The 16,057-nt window shown below is 34.2% G+C and overlaps 4 protein-coding genes and 1 pseudogene across 5 annotated transcripts; 1 reads left to right on the top strand and 4 right to left on the bottom strand.

Annotated features, from left to right (window-relative positions):
- Positions 1–666: 666 nt before the first annotated feature.
- Positions 667–1,977, bottom strand: LOC112588751 (uncharacterized). The gene is made up of 5 exons (XM_025299545.1): positions 1,970–1,977; positions 1,304–1,498; positions 976–1,104; positions 791–872; positions 667–672 (listed from the first exon to the last, which is right to left on the bottom strand). The coding sequence occupies exons 1-5, from the start codon at positions 1,975–1,977 to the stop codon at positions 667–669; spliced, it is 420 nt and encodes a 139-aa protein (XP_025155330.1).
- LOC112588750 (putative nuclease HARBI1) lies at positions 1,867–4,756 on the top strand (annotated as a pseudogene).
- Positions 4,757–5,188: 432 nt separating this feature from the next.
- Positions 5,189–6,328, bottom strand: LOC112588752 (uncharacterized). 2 transcript variants are annotated; one of them, XM_025299549.1, is made up of 3 exons: positions 6,252–6,328; positions 5,977–6,034; positions 5,189–5,898 (listed from the first exon to the last, which is right to left on the bottom strand). In XM_025299549.1, exons 2-3 carry the CDS (start codon positions 6,008–6,010, stop codon positions 5,360–5,362), a joined length of 573 nt encoding a protein of 190 aa, XP_025155334.1. In that variant the 5' UTR covers positions 6,011–6,034; positions 6,252–6,328; the 3' UTR covers positions 5,189–5,359. The 2 variants fall into 2 exon arrangements, 1 of the variants encoding a protein (XP_025155334.1); XR_003113019.1 differs by lacking the exon at positions 5,977–6,034 and having other exon boundaries at positions 5,620–5,898; positions 6,252–6,324.
- Positions 6,329–7,874: 1,546 nt separating this feature from the next.
- LOC112588744 (uncharacterized) lies at positions 7,875–9,498 on the bottom strand. The gene is made up of 5 exons (XM_025299511.1): positions 9,414–9,498; positions 8,684–8,845; positions 8,552–8,609; positions 8,041–8,095; positions 7,875–7,927 (listed from the first exon to the last, which is right to left on the bottom strand). The coding sequence occupies exons 1-5, from the start codon at positions 9,471–9,473 to the stop codon at positions 7,915–7,917; spliced, it is 348 nt and encodes a 115-aa protein (XP_025155296.1). The 5' UTR covers positions 9,474–9,498; the 3' UTR covers positions 7,875–7,914.
- A 970-nt stretch (positions 9,499–10,468) lies between these two features.
- LOC109504313 (zinc finger BED domain-containing protein 4-like) lies at positions 10,469–11,296 on the bottom strand. The gene is made up of 2 exons (XM_025299544.1): positions 10,717–11,296; positions 10,469–10,656 (listed from the first exon to the last, which is right to left on the bottom strand). Exons 1-2 carry the CDS (start codon positions 11,294–11,296, stop codon positions 10,469–10,471), a joined length of 768 nt encoding a protein of 255 aa, XP_025155329.1.
- Positions 11,297–16,057: the final 4,761 nt, after the last annotated feature.

Genomic DNA, 16,057 nt, shown 5'->3' with positions numbered 1-16,057 from the left:
ACTTATTTCTTTTAGCATGAATAAAAATGATCAATGCTAACATGATAAGTGTATATCGCAATTGTACGTGTACGTGTACACATACACACACACATACACACGTATACCAATGATGTCAAAACCGAACAATTCGTGAAAATTTTTTATTGATCGCAATTGTACGCAATTGTACACATTTAACACAGCCCAGCAATCGCTACAAATGCTTCGAAGCGTTTTTACTTCCTTCTCTCTCTCTTCACTCGAATCCGGAAAGTAGGAAAAGAAGGAGAAACGCTTCGAGGCATTTGTAGCGGGGGCTGGACCGCACCCATTGTCGTGTTTCTTGATGTTACATTTACTATTTCTAGATGTTAGCATATGAAACATTGTTTATATATTTTTGTATAGAATCGAAAGATACTTAATAATAGAATTAATATCATTGACATAAATCATTCAGAGGGTTTCATGAAGGGAAATAAAAATACGATACACAAAATTATACTCAGTATCTTTATTCATGCTGAAATAAAATTAATTTTGTTAATTTCTGTCTTTCCTTTTTTTCTTTGTCATACATTTTTCCTAGATGATGACATCGTATGTTTACATAACATTCTATAATACTTACAATTAATTGCTTTTTATGATTATTGAATGGTTCCTGAGATAGAATATGATCACTCATGTCTAAAAAGACACAAAGTAATACATATTGTACAACACGGTTTATAATTACAGGTTTTACATTTATTTTAAAAATATCACTTTGATATTGTCTAATAATTCTTTCTACCCATGTACAAACATAAAAAATGTCTTTTGATGGTTTTCCTTTTAACGTGGATGTATTCGTTGTCTTACATACAGATAAAGTTGAATCATCAGCTCTATAACAAACGAATTACAAAATACACGTAAATTTTCCATTAATCATCAATAATTAAACGTTAAAAAATAACTAACATTTTCTTAAAAACAAAAATATCATACCTTGGTGATGTAAATTCCATTTCTTCTTTTTCATTATGAATAGGTTGAACTATATTTGCTGCGTCTGACATTGATGAAAAAAACGAGTCTGGTAAAATAATTGAAGCAGACAAAGACTGTTTTCTTATTCTAAAAAAATGAAAAACAAAATTTATATTATTAATCAAATCAAAATATCTTAAAAATAGTTTCTTAGAACGCATCAATAAGATGTGAAAAATAACTCCAATGCAACACATGTAAAATTGTAAGTTAAATATTTTTCCTTTGGATATATTTTATATTTTACCTATATATATATATATATATATATTTATATATATATTACCTTTTTAAATATGTTTTATTTTCTCCAAAAAATAATAATGGAACTGCATCGTTCTTCAATAATCTACGTCCTTCATTCCATGCTTTAAATTGTAAAGAACTGAAGTGACATGAACAAATCTTACTTTTTTTCTTTATTGTACTTAAATTGCACGCTTCCATCCATAACTTTTTATATTTTTCATTTGTTGGGAAACTAAAATTGTTAATGTTTAGTTAATATAATTTAGTTAATAATAATATAGAGTATCTTACAACATCGACCCGTTAGAGGCATAGAACAAGTAAAGGTTGTTGAATGAGCGTCGAGGCGATTATGCGGAAGCTTCATCTCGATAGGAAGCATGGAATCTACGTGGATTCACGTGGAGTCCACGTCGAATCTATGCTTCAATCTGTGCTTCACATGAATTCGACGTGGATTCCACGTCCCATTCCTATCGAGATGATAGCTGACTTTTTCTCTACTTCTATGTCATTGTATAACTAAAATTTGCTTAATACTTATGAATAAAAAGAAACACTATTTTTCGTACAATACTTCATACCGCAAAGGATACATGTTTCAACCATGGTGAAGTTTTCTTCTTTTTAAGATCTTTTTAAAAGATCAGATCATGTATCCCATCAAGCGCTATCCAATATCTGGCACAACACAGATACCTACATTGCCATGTTTGCAGAAACTATATCATGTTGCGTACAACCAATCAGAATAGTTTATTTAATCCACGCATGCACAAAACATATTTCCGGAGATGAAAAGACAGAGAAGTCCCGAAAAGTACGTTTCTCTGTCTAACCTCCTCCGGACACGATCTGCTATGTATGACCAGTCCATATATATAAGGTCTATATCCTGCTCTACTCCTGCCTGTCTCATACGGTACGAGCAATTTGGAACAATTCAGCTGTGGTACATATTGACGATATGAAGACAATTTTTATTTAAATTTTATTATATATAACTTGTAATTCTATTCAATTATTAATATTAAAATCGCCATTACTAGGTTTTATATAAAAATGAACGTGCCTTTACTGTGGAACTTATTTTTCGATGAAAATGTAAATGATGATGATATTTATTTAGAACTTATTCGTGAGGAACGTATAAAAATACAAATGTACTATGAAAAAGTTGTTATGGCGTACGCACCAGATGGTAAGTGCAATATTTAATTTAATTCCTATTGTTCAATACATAATTAACCATTTCCATTTAGTATAAATGTTCAAGAGACATATAGAAACGTTTGATAGATATTCTATTTTCAAGCTTTAAATGTTTTTAAGATGTCTTAAAAGTGCATTTTATATATTTGTACTTATATTTGTTTGTTATTATATTTATATTATATAGTTTGTTATTATATTTCGTTAATTATTTTTTCTTTTGGCAATCATGATAAGAAGGTACTATAAAGCAAAAAATTAATGGAAAATAGTTTCTTAGTCATAATTAAGTATAAAGGCAATGAAGAGGTAACACACTGTTGTAGAGAGTGGAATGAGTTTAAAACAAAATATTTATCAACATTAAGTGACAAATATTTACAAGTTTACTGTGAAATAATATAAATATTTGTCAAGTAATATAGAGAAACATTTCTTATTTAACATTTCTTATTTAATATTGTAGCAGTATATATTGATTCTTAACTACCTTTATATTTTAATATTGATTAAAAATGTGGAGAACTTTAATTACTTAACTTAATGATAGTCTTTGGTAATAATTCCTGTAATAGCACAGATGTTCAAGGGATGTCCAGAATACATCCTGAGAACAAGCTGAGGATGTTTCTTCATTCTCAAGACATCTTTAGGACGTCTCCAGGAGATCTTGTGCTGTCTCGAATTTGTTCACTTAATATTTTTTATTTTTCATTTATTTACTTAAAATAGTTAAATTAATTAACTTGTTTACTTAATAGTTTGTTTTTTTAATGTTATTTAATATATGAAACATGTATATATAATTAAACATGTGAATATTCTAATATTGAAAAAAAAGCTCTTTTACCAAAAAATTAAGAGAATATAAGATTATACAGATGTTACATACAGCGTAATGAAAGTAATAACGTTATTAGTAATTGTCCTCAGATAGACAAAAGGAAAAATTTATTTATATTACGTATATAAAGTTGTAGTTAATTAATGGTCATTGATTGTATCTTTTCATTAGATTTTCTAATTTGATTATGTTATAATTGAAATTTCCAGATGCATTTACGTGTGACAAGGGCTACATTTGAAAGACTTTTGCAAATTTTTGGACCCTTGTTGCACAATGAGAATATTTAATTGAGAATACCAGTTGAGAAAAAAATTATCATTGCATTATGGTTCCTTGGAAATCAAGAAGTTTTTCGGTAAATATTTTTATTATATTTAATATATATTATAAATTTATATCACTATAAAATTATACAAATATAAAATTAAATAATTAGTAAATTTGAAATATTTTAAAAATATGGAATATATTTTTTTGCACATTTTAAAAAGTGAAGTAAATTTTGTATATGACAGAATTTTTGCTCCAAACGATGATTCTTTTAATTATGAATGATATTTAAAAAAAGCACTTTGCTGTATTTACTATATTATTTTCTAAAAGTAAGATATTAGAATTAAATATATTTGTCCTAAACAAAATTTATTTATTTCAGATCTGTAGCTGATAGATTTGGAGTGTCAAAAGATACCGCATGGAGATCAGTATTTCAATTTGCTGAAATATTAGCAAGAAATGCACAAACTTACATAAAATGGCCTACATTCAATCAAATGAGACAAATTGAAGAGGAATTTTATGCAGGGGCTGGATTTCCTGGAGTGATAGGGGCGATTGACGGCTGCCACATCCAAATCAGTGTTCCTATATAAGATACTTATAGTTACGTTAATCGGAAGGGTTACCATTCTATTTTACTACAGGGTATTTGTGATAGCAGATTAAAGTTTATTGATGTTTTTATTGGCTTATGTGGAAGCGTCCATGATGCAAGAGTTTGGGAATTAAGTGAAATAAAAACATTAGCCGAGGCAAATGATAATAGATATTTCAATGGTTTTTACCATCTCCTAGCAGATAGTGCATACCCATTGTCTAATAGAATGTTAACACCTTACCGGGATAATGGTCATCTTAATCAGATGCAAATAAATTATAATCGGAAACATGCTTACACACGTGTAATAATAGAACGCACTTTCGGAATTTTAACTGGACGGTTTAGAAAATTGAAATATATTTATATGTACTACTGAATTGATTCTGCTTATTGTTTTAACCTACTGTATATTACATAATATCTGTATCGATTTTGAAGGTAATCCAATAGACATAGATGGTATAGATTTAGAAGAAATTAACAATGAAGCTAATAATGTAGACTTGGATGGTAACGTTAAGAGAGACATTATTGCGCATTTATTGTTGTAATTTTTATTAAATATTTATTAATAAAATATGCGATTTAAGTCTTGCGTTTTTAAAGCGTATTATGAACGGAAACATTGATAAATATATTCCTCATATTTAAAGAAATAACATGTTCTGAAATTTAATTCTGTGAAATGCTACCTATTTCTTTTATGTTAACATTACATAAAAATTCATATATATAATAAAACAATTTCTTTTTACTTTTGTATATCTACTTTATATATCATATAAAATATTGATATAATTTAGCTATAATAGTATTTTTATGAAAAATATGATGTCAAGCTTTAATTCCTACTAACTATAACTATTTTATATTCTACAAAGCATAATCAAATAAGAAATGATTACAATCACATAAATCCTTCTTTATTGGTATTAGGAACATACATTTTATTTCCATTAGAAAGAAAATGAAATAAATGCAAAGTAAATGAAATATATTAAATTAAATAGTGTACAATACTTGAATTTTAAATTAGACATTTGTGGTCAATATCATTAGTAATAAACTTAAAAATTAATGCCTTCAGTCTTAACAAAAAAGTTTTTGACAAAGCATCGTTTATGACAAAACTTTTTTTATGTTCTATTACATATTTATTGCACACAACCCATAAAATTGCATTTAATATATTTAATATATTCTGCCCAATACGGTCCTGCTCTAGATCTTTTACGAGCTGGTGGCACTTGGAATTGGACAATTGAACTTCTATTATTTGAAGATTTCTCTTCTACTCTAAATTCGTCATTTTCTGCATCATCCATCACTGATGTATTGTCACCTTCAGCAAGTATTTTACGGATACGAAAGCTACTTATACTTGAAGCCAATGAGACAGGTTCAATTTCAGGTCTTGTCTTCAAAATACTATCGACCATTTCAAAATAAATCCATCGTTGATTAGAGGCACTAGTCCGATTTTTGTTGTCCTTTATTTGGGTATACTTTCTCTTTAAACTTTTCCATTTTGAATAACATTGATCCAGTGTTATATTATAGCCAATACTATTAATTGTAGAACAGATTTCTTTCCAAAATACTTTATGAGGTTGTATATTTAACTGTTTTTTATGCTCCTTTACCTCTGACAACAGTAATGTTGTCATTCTTTCTGTCCATTGCATTTTATCACCTAAACAGAAAAATTAATATTATATAAATAAAATATAATATTCATGGAGATTATCAGTAATATTAAGTAAATACGTACCACATACATTATCATTTAATAAATTATTTTCCATTTTTAATTTGATACTTTTGTACTTCTGCAGAAAAAAAAACCAGAATAATTAAAGATTGGGTTATGAATAAAATTAAATCTATTATCAAAAAACTAAATATGATCACAAATAATATACCAAATGTTACTTCGGTAATAACGATTTTTAATATCAATAATTGAATTACAAATAAAATAAAACTTAAATAAAATAAATAAATAAACTTAAATTAATAAATAGTCTTCGTATCGTCAACACATACCACAGCTCAATTATTCCGAATTGCTCGTACTGTATGAGACAAGCAGGAGTAGAGCAGGATCAGCCATTGAATATATTTGTTGTAGATGGGAGTATATACTACTCTGTCGAATCCAGATCTCACTCGCTCCACTCTCGTTATCGTAAGCACAGACTGCTCCGCCTGTGGAGCACGTCTACGCAGTGACTCACGACGAAAGGTGAGAAATGAAATATACGCGGTGGGACATATTATAATAATACAGACTCAGATGAAATGAATACTTCAGTATTAAATGGAAATGAGGGAACACAGAACAGACAAGAATCATCCGATGTACGTCTTATACTCCGGAGGACATCCGGAAAAGGTAAAATACGAACTTAATTAAGAGAATTAAGTTGCATTACGATAGTTACGATTCTGTTATACATTTATATATGATTTATTGTTCCAGCAACAGCCATCTTCTGTAGCAGAAGCAATGATATTAGATACAGAAGCAGCTGTTATAGCGAATTTTGAATTTTTGGGACATACAGACATGGACATGGAAGAGGAAGAAGGAGATGGAGACGATGAAATTTATGATGCAAATACAGATACCAAACCAAATAAAGTAACGCTAACGTAGGTTACCACTGTGCATCAAAGGGTTAAGGAAGTTTTACTATATTAATTATACGTTCTTCTTTACTATTTGGCAGTTTATTATCCAACTAATACATTTAGACTGGTTGTTTTGTATTTTACCGCTATCTTAGGGATAGAGTAATATAAAAAAATAGTTTAGGACTTATTATTTATTGCAAGTTTTATAAATAAACAAAGAGCAGAAAAACTCATTTTTTTCTGACCTCGGATTCGTGATCAGCGACCCAAAAAACTATTGTATACCAAATTTCATAAATAATGGATCAACCGAAAAATGTATGTTTCGTATACATAAAACATGCTCAAGCCCCAGACAGCATTTGTGTGCCGTTAATGTATGACTAAGGACATTTGGTTCGTACGAGTCGTATGGATCAATGTTAGCCGATGGTAATGTCCAACAATGGATCATGCCATCTAAACTACCGCTGTAACATCGATTGCCCATACTACACATGGCTAGACACAACACAGGTCCAGTGTATGATCTGAATGTGTAAAGTGGTTCTACATCTAACGAAGCTGACCTGAAAGAATATTAAAACATAAAATTATGATATACAGTATCTTTGAAATGAAATGTTGCGGTTTATATTTTATATATTTTCACAGCATTAATCAATATTGGATTTACTTTTTTGCCGGTACAGTCTTATGAAGATTCCACTTCAGTGTGTGATCATCGCTTGCGGTAATAAGAACCGGATCTGCGGGGTGGAAGACGAATGCTCTAACAGCGTCAAAATGCGAACGTAACATATATTTAGCGTTCCATATTTTTCTGAAGGTTTCCTTCGTGGTAGAAACCATCTGTGTCGCAAGAAATAATACGTTAAGAGTGTCAACAAACTGTAACTCTTACATAGCTGAAAAAGCGACTCGACTGAAATACGGGGGAAAATTCTTGGAACTTACATCGTACGATATTTCTGCATCATTGTTAACACATAATTGTTCTAATTCTCCTAATTCCAGCGTGGAGTCATCGTCTTCTTTATTATTTGGGCGTCTTGGATCTTGTTGTAATCCTCTATGTAATAAACCTACAGGCATCATTAGATTATGTGATTATATGTGACAATATTACAAAATATCTATTATGGTAATAGGTTTATATTTTATCTTAAAGTACACGAATAAAAAGGGATTTACTAACCCCTTTGAAGAATTCATTTCCAGATGGATAGAACCAGGTGGCAATTCTTCAATTTCTGTGAGGAGATTTAATTCATTTAATACTCAGATAGCCAAACCTGCGCGAGCAGATTTCGAATAAAGCCTGCTATCATAGTTTGATGGCAAATAGGCAACAAATTTAACGCAGAATCTGTTATATCAAATTATGCCATCAATCTGCGGTCAAATATGCGCCAGATTCTGTTGTCAGATATTTGACGGCAGATTTGTAGCAAAAACCGCGCAAGACTTGCAGTAATTTGACGGCAGATTGGCGACAGAAACTGAGCAAACTCTACGCGCAGACTCTACGTGTAGTTTGGCAGCAGGACCTGCGCGGTTTCTGCCGACAATCTGCTCGCACGGCCTGTCATACAGGTCCTGTCGACAAAACACGAGCCTAATGAGGACACAGATGGCTATGGTTTTGATCTGGAGATCTGGTCGAAATTGGCGTCAATCTGCGCGCATTCTGTTAGTATTTTGCTTACTGGGTACTTCTGCCTCTGCATCTGTATCAACATCTTCCGCTAGAAGGGGGATAGATGCCTGAAAAATAAGAAATTATGTTAACAAATAGCGTGAACAATATCATTAAAACGCAAGATGATAGTAAGCGTTACTTTATTTGGTTTGGTATCTGTATTTGCATCATAAATTTCATCGTCTCCATCTCTTTCTTCCTCTTCCATGTCCATGTCTGTATGTCCCAAAAATTCAAAATTCGCTATAACAGCTGCTTCTGTATCTAATATCATTACTTTTACTATAGAAGATGGCTGTTGCTGGAACAATAAATCATATATAAATGTATAACAGAATCGTAACTACCCAGATAGCCAAACCTGTGCGAGCAGATTTCGAGCAAAGCCTGCTATCATAGTTTGATGGCAAATAGGCAACAAATTTAACGTAGAATCTGTTATATCAAATTATGCCACCAATCTGCGGTCAAATATGCGTCAGATCCTGGTATCGGATATTTGACTGCAGATTTGTAGCAAAAGCTGCGCAAAACTTGCAGTAATTTGACGGCAGATTGGCGGCAGAAACCGAGCAAACTCTGCGCTCAGACTTGATTAGATGCACTCAGAGTAGATGGGCAGAAGGACCTGCGCGGTTTCTGCCGACAATCTGCTCGCACGGCCTGTCACGCAAGTCCTGTCGACAAAACACGAGCCTAAAGAGGACACAGATGGCTATGGTTTTGATGTGGAGATCTGATCGAAATTGGCGTCAATCTGCGCGCATTCTGCTAGCATTTTGCTTACTGGGTATCGTAATGCAGCTTAATTCTCTTAATTAAGTTCGTATTATACCTTTTCCGGATGTCCTCCGGAGTATAAGACTTACATCGGATGATTCTTGTCTGTTCTGTGTTCCCTCATTTCCATTTAATACTGGAGTATTCATTTCATCTGAGTCTGTATTATTATAATATGTCTCACCGCGTATATTTCATTTCTCGCCTTTCGTCGTGAGTCACTGCGCAGGCGTGCTCCACAGGCGGAGCAGTGACTCTCATTCTTCTCGAGTCGGGATGCGTTCCGAAAGTTGCAAAAAAACTGTCACAAACCTTTATGCTCGCGAGTGTACGGTATTTAGCATAATCGCTCATTAAATGTTCATATCCGTTTCTAATATGGTCAATTAAAGCTAAATTTAAGTTTATACTCTCTGTAGATAAAATCTGAAACCTAGAATAAAGATTAATCAACGTTGGTGAGAAACGGGTATCTGGCTGCGTTCAGCAGAACAAAGTGATCAGTGAGCGTTTAGTGATTCTCGCTCCTGATTGGTAAATACTTCTGGGTCTATGAAGAATCTAAAAGAATGCTCAAATCACAGACAATAATCACTAAGCGCTCACTGATCATTTTGTTCTACTGAACGCAGCCAATGAGCGCTCAATTAGCACCCTAAGTTAATTTACTAGATGCAAAACTCCCTAACTATTTACAGTGAGCGCTCACCATATTTGTGAGCGTAGTTTTACATCGCTCATTTCGCTCACTCAGCTCACTTTAAGATCATTCTACTAGAGATGGGCGATACAACCCAAAAGTATCGATACATCGTATCGATACGTATTGTGGATAAAAATATCGATACACAAAAAATATTATATCAAACTTTCTGTATCGATATCATCAATATCAATACTTAAATTACTCAAAGATATTGGATAAAAAGTATACTATGCACGTTATATGAATGTAATTATTTAAATGGCACACACACACACACACATGTATTTATTACAATGTTTATATAATTACGCTAACATTATTTTTTAATTAAAGACACATTTATTTAAATGAAATTTTTTGATTTGTGAAATAAACGATGTTATTGACATACATGTTAAAAGTGCACACACACATGACTTATAATACCTTAGAATTATTTTATAAATGCCAATCGCTGAGATCGAGGGAATGTAAAAATAGCAATTGATTTAGGTGATCACTTGTCAACCTATTTCGTTCTTCAGTCATTATTTTACCTGCTTCGGAAAATAGTCTTTCAGAAGGAACTGAAGTGGCAATTAATGATTGATATTTAATTGCTAAGGCGCTTAGAGGCGAATCTCGGGCTATGCTCCAATATTTGATAATATTATCTTCCATTTTTATAGGTTGATTTAAATAATAACGAAAATCTTCTGACATTTGGTCAGGATCTTGATTAAAAACCTGTCTAGATATATTTAAATTTACAAGATTTTCATGATAAGACCAAAAGTTTGCTTCATCGTTATTATCTGAATTTTTTCGTTGACGTTGACATTCAAGATTGGTATTTATAACTCTGGAATTTATAAATCTTGTAATTTTGTTAATAGCCTGTGAGCAAGCAATTTTATCAATAAAATTAATATTTTTAAACCGGGGATCTAAAATTGTAACTATAGCTAATAATAATACTTGTTCCAAACTTTCAAATCGTTTCATAAATTGATCTATTAACGCCTTTTTAAAATGATGCCCTATATCGGTATCAGGTTCAAATGCCTGTAATTTATTTCTTAAAATATTAACAATTGGAATTACTTTACTCGCAGTGAGATAGTGTTCGCCGCATATGATTTTTGTTGCATCTTTAAATGGTTCCAACAGCTGAACAAATTCTTTGGCCGATTGCAACTCCGAGACAGATAGCATCGGAGGAGCCGTAGGATACTGCAAAATAATGCAGCTAATTTTTTCCGACAATTCTATAAACCTCTCTAGCATACTATGTGTAGAATTTCAACGTGTTTCGACACTTTGAATTAATTTTAAGTCCGAATGAAGTCGTAATTGGTCTGCAGCAATAACTGATTTTTTAAAAAATGTGACAATATTTTTTATTTTTGCACAGAAATCTTTTACGACATCATTTTCATCAATTATTTTTGCTAGAACTAAGTTTAAAGTATGCGCGAAGCATGGCAAATGCTTGTCACCGCCATCATCGTGAAGACATCAACAATAGCCTCTTTTATATTGGCACCATTATCTGACACAACAACTACAATACTTTCAATGTTTATATTCCATTTGTTAATTAAACTTAGTAACCAACTTTTTAAATATTCGGACTGATGTCTGTCCATCAGTTCAACAACGCCAATTGTAACATTTTTATGTCTTTTATGTTGTTCATTTACTAAGAAGTGTGCCGTTAAACCCAAAAAACTTTTTGTATTTAACGATTCGGTCCAAATATCCGTAGTTAAAGATAAATACTTTACTTTTGAAAGTTGTGCTTTCGTCATATCTGATAAAAGTTCGTATTTCTCTTGTATAAGATGAGTTATAGTTTTCCTACTAGGGATCTTGTATAACGGCAATATTGTATTCATAAAGGTTTGGAAACCCACCTTTTCAACAACACAAAATAGCAAGTTATCTTTAGCAATCATAAATAGCAGTTTATTTGTCACATCCGCAGCTCTGGAGCCTCCATCTAAAAAATTAAAAATAATATAACAATATAATTTTTTAAATATATCTACTGATTGAAGTAATGCTACCCGATAATGTGAATAAAAATTTGTATATATTTGAGAAAATTGTAAAAAATAAATATTAAAAAACACAAAAACTAAATATATTTAAATTGACTAAAACAATATTTTGAAAAGAAACACTTACGAAAATGATAGATACTTCTAATACAATATCAATAAATTATATGATTATAGCGGTTTCGACTGGACCAAATCCAACCCGGGTTAGAGCGATTAGCTCCAATCTACAATAGATGTCGCAAGTCGTAACCAGAGAACTGACCAATCACAATCTAGTAATTGACTTGTGGATAGGACCTAATCGCTCTAACCTGGGTTGGATTCGGTTCAGTCGAAAACGCTATTAATTATTTGTTCGAAAAAAATTTTTCGAAACATGATTGAATAATTACAACTTCCATACCTTGATACGACTTTTGTTTTTCAAATGCTAAGTCAATTCTAAGTTGTTTCGAAACAGGACTTGGTGAAATCGATACTGATCGCGTTTCTGAATTAATTGATGACGTAGAGCAGAGCTAGAGACTAAGTGCCCTTTTCGGCCGGATTTCAAGCTGTGACACCCACCGTTCCCTTTCCACCGCTCCGCGCTCAGCGGCCGATGCGAAGGTCGCGGATCGCTCAAGCCCGTCGCTACGTAAGATGTCAGCTGGAGCGTACCTTCGTGTTTTATTATAATTATAATTTTTTCCTCTCTTAATAATCGCTTTAAAATATATATGTTTATGTGTTTTATACACACATACATATACAGAGTGTTTGATAGCTAATCATGCAGACGAAAGTTGGAGATAGATTGGGTGTAGCCGAGAAGAAAAGTCATGCACCATAATGTCAAATTGCCAATAGTTACCGAGTTATTAATTAAAACATGTGAGCCAATGAGCGCGTAGAGAGCGGAGGGCGGCCGTAGTAAGCACGTAGACATTTGATATAGGCGGAGTCAGTGAATGGCGGTAGGCGAGCGCGCGTGGCGAGAGGCAACGTAAGCGATAAGAGGCGATCGCGCGCGACGAGCAGCGAGCGAGCTTTTTCTTTATAGCTTTTTCCTTATAGCTCGCTCGCTCCTCGTCGTTCGCTCTCGCTCGCTCTTCGTCGCGCTCGCTCGGCTTTTGTCGCTTGCGCTCGCTCACTCCTCGTCGTTCGCGCTCACTCGTTCCTCGTTGTGCGCGCTCGTCTCTTGTCGTTTACGTTGCCTCTCGCCGCGTGCGCTCGCCTACCGCCACTCACTGACTCTGCCTGTATCAAATGTCTACGTGTTTACTGCGGTCGCCCTCCGTTCTCTACGCGCTCGTTGGCTCACATGTTTTAATTAATAACTCGATAACTATTGGCAATTTGACATTATGGTACATGACTTTTCTTCTCGGCTATACCCAATCTATCTCCAACTTTCGTCTGCATGATCAGCTATCAAACACCCTGTATATATTAGGAGCGCAAAAAAGTTCTGAGCCTTTTTTGGCAAAATTCAAAATTTATTTAAAAACAAACAAAACTATATTAATCAACGAAATATTCCCCGTTTGCATCGATGACCTTTTGCCATCTTTCGGGCAGCTTGCGAATTCCCTGATGGTAGAAGCTCACCGGCTTCGAGGCGATAAAGTCATCAATGCATTTTCATATCTCTTCAAGTATCACAAAATGTGTATCAGCCAAGAAATGCTGCAGAGACCGGAATAGGTAGTAATCGGAAGGCGCCATGTCTGGGCTATACGCCGCGTGCGGGAGAAGTTCCCAGCCTAACGCAAAGATATGGTCCTGAGTCACTTTCGCAACATGTGGTCAGGCATTGTCATGAAGCAGTATCACTTTACGACGTCCTTTGCCAGTAAATGGCCTCTTTTCTTCAAACGCATCGCTCAAATTGCTCAATTGTTGCTGATAGCGATCTGCCGTTACTGTTTCACCCGGCTGTAACAACTCGTAATACAATACACCTTTCCAATCCCACCATATGCAAAGCAAAACCTTCTTGGCGTGGATATTGGTCTTTGGCGTCGATGTCGAAGGTTGACCAGGGTCAACCCATGATTTTTTACGCTTCGGATTATCATAAAGTATCCACTTTTCATCACCTGTAATGATTTGGTGCAGAAAATCTTTTTTCCGGAACCTTGAAAGCAAAGTGAGTGCCGTGTCACGCCGTCGATTTTTGTTGTCTTCGGACAGTGTATGCGGAACCCATCTGCCTTCCTTTTGAACTTTTCCCATTGCATGTAAACGTGTGGAAATGGCTTGTCGCGTAACGCCAAGTTGCTCTGCAAGCTCCTTTTCAGTTTGTGCAGAGTTTATATCCAACAATGCTTGCAGTTCGTCCGTTTCAATCTTTTGAGGGCATCCAGCACGCGGTTCATCTTCAAGACTGAAATCTCCTTGGCGAAATTTTTGATACCACCTTTTACACATAGCATAACTTACAGCGTTCTTTCCATATGCAACACAGATCATTTCAGTGGCTTCAGCAGCATTTTTCTTCAGATGAAACGCGAAGTGGATGGAAAATCGAATATGCTCTTTTGTTATTGCCATCGTGAACACTGCTGATTTTAAGGTTATGTGCATCAAACGCCAAATCGCACGATGTTTCGAAAGACCAAATGTCACTGCTTTAAAACCGCAAGAGGGTGGGAAAATTAATGCAATTTAAATTGTGGTTTCAGTAGTATGAAATCTAGGGCTCAGAACTTTTTTGCGCTCCTAATATATACAGGGTGTTATAAAAGTCCCGGAAGAGCAGAATAAATCGAAAAATATGAGTCTTAGAAAAAATGCGAAGTACTAGGTTTTTATGATTTTTTCCTGGCTATCTGATAGTGACCTCGGATTTAACCTTGATAATGACCTTGAAGGTTATTTCAAGGTCAGGTCAATTGTTTTAAATGGGACTCCATACTTTTGACCCCAGAAATGAAAAGAGCGGAAAATTTTACGTTCGGATGTGACCCTGAATACTGCCAAATTTGACCTCTGAAGGTCATATAAAGGTCTAAGCTTGTTCTAGGCTGAAAACGCGAATATCTTCGAAAATGCACCTGCTAGGGAGCAATGTTACGCATAAGAATAAGAATGTAGAGGTCAACGAGGGACATTCAGCCGTGACCTTGCCCTTATTCTCAAGGTCATGAGTTAAGATTATTATTATTAATCAAACCGGACTCTTTTAGGACTGAAAATACATACTTTTGACCTAAAAGTGTCAAGATTGAAAAATTGTACGTCGAATATAACATTTTCAACCTTGACCTTGTTCTCAAAATTATGCGTTTTACGTTACTTCACTGATCGTGAAGTCTATTGAAAGTAAAACGTCTGGGAACCCGACCACTGAAGGCAAAGTGTCTCAAACCCGACCACTGAAAGCAAGGTGTCTCAAACCCGGCCACTTAAGGCAAAGTGTCTCAAACCCGACTATTGAAGGCAAGGTGTCTCCAACCCGGCCACTTAAGGTAAAGTGTCTCAAACTCGACCACTGAAGGCAAGGTGTCTCAAACCCGACCACTGAAGACAAAGTTCAGTTAGTCTCGGCCACCGAGGGCAAAGCATCTTGTAACTTGGTCTGAGATTACAAGAGATGTTCAAAATGTTCCCCATTGACCGTTTGACAGTATGCTAAGCGGACGTACAAATTGTCAGTCGCACTCCTTATCATTTCTGGAGATATTGCAGCACATTCGTCTATGATCCGTTATTGAAGCTCATCCAGGTTACGAGGTTTAGTGAAATAAACTTTATTTTCTATATAGCCCCAAAGAAAGAAATCAAGTGGTGCAATGTCGGGCGATCTCGGTAGCCATTCGATTGTTCCTCTTCTACCTATCCATCGATTAGGGAAAGTATCGTTTAAATAGTTCCGAACAATGTGTCCATAATGTGGTGGTGCCCCATCTTGCTGGAACCAAACATCATAAAAATTATCACCAACAATCTCCTGTACAATTTGGTCTGTTAGAAGCTGCAGATAAGTTTCTGAGTTCAA

Source organism: Harpegnathos saltator, unplaced genomic scaffold (assembly GCF_003227715.2).
Source record: "Harpegnathos saltator strain DR-91 unplaced genomic scaffold, Hsal_v8.6 scaffold283, whole genome shotgun sequence".
Taxonomy (NCBI): Eukaryota; Metazoa; Arthropoda; class Insecta; order Hymenoptera; family Formicidae; genus Harpegnathos; species Harpegnathos saltator.
The sequence above is the reverse complement of the archived record's forward strand: the minus strand, read 5'-3'. Positions and strand labels throughout refer to the sequence as shown.

Excerpts from the sequence above, each read along its gene's own strand:
- LOC112588751 (XM_025299545.1), bottom strand. Across the intron at positions 1,105-1,303 it reads AATAAAACATATTTAAAAAG|AATAAGAAAACAGTCTTTGT; the intron begins GTAATATATATA and ends TCATTTTTTTAG. Across the intron at positions 873-975 it reads ATGGAATTTACATCACCAAG|AGCTGATGATTCAACTTTAT; the intron begins GTATGATATTTT and ends CGTTTGTTATAG.
- LOC112588744 (XM_025299511.1), bottom strand. The coding sequence starts at position 9,473 with ATGAATACTCCAGTATTAAATGGAAATGAGGGAACACAGAACAGACAA. Across the intron at positions 8,610-8,683 it reads CAGATACCAAACCAAATAAA|GCATCTATCCCCCTTCTAGC; the intron begins GTAACGCTTACT and ends CTTATTTTTCAG. Across the intron at positions 8,096-8,551 it reads TGCAGAGGCAGAAGTACCCA|AAATTGAAGAATTGCCACCT; the intron begins GTAAGCAAAATA and ends ATCTCCTCACAG.
- LOC109504313 (XM_025299544.1), bottom strand. The coding sequence starts at position 11,296 with ATGCTAGAGAGGTTTATAGAATTGTCGGAAAAAATTAGCTGCATTATT. Across the intron at positions 10,657-10,716 it reads CCAAATGTCAGAAGATTTTC|CCCGAGATTCGCCTCTAAGC; the intron begins GTTATTATTTAA and ends ATTGGAGCATAG.
- LOC112588752 (XM_025299549.1), bottom strand. The coding sequence starts at position 6,010 with ATGGAAAATAATTTATTAAATGATAATGTATGTG. Across the intron at positions 5,899-5,976 it reads ATTAAATGATAATGTATGTG|GTGATAAAATGCAATGGACA; the intron begins GTACGTATTTAC and ends TTTTCTGTTTAG.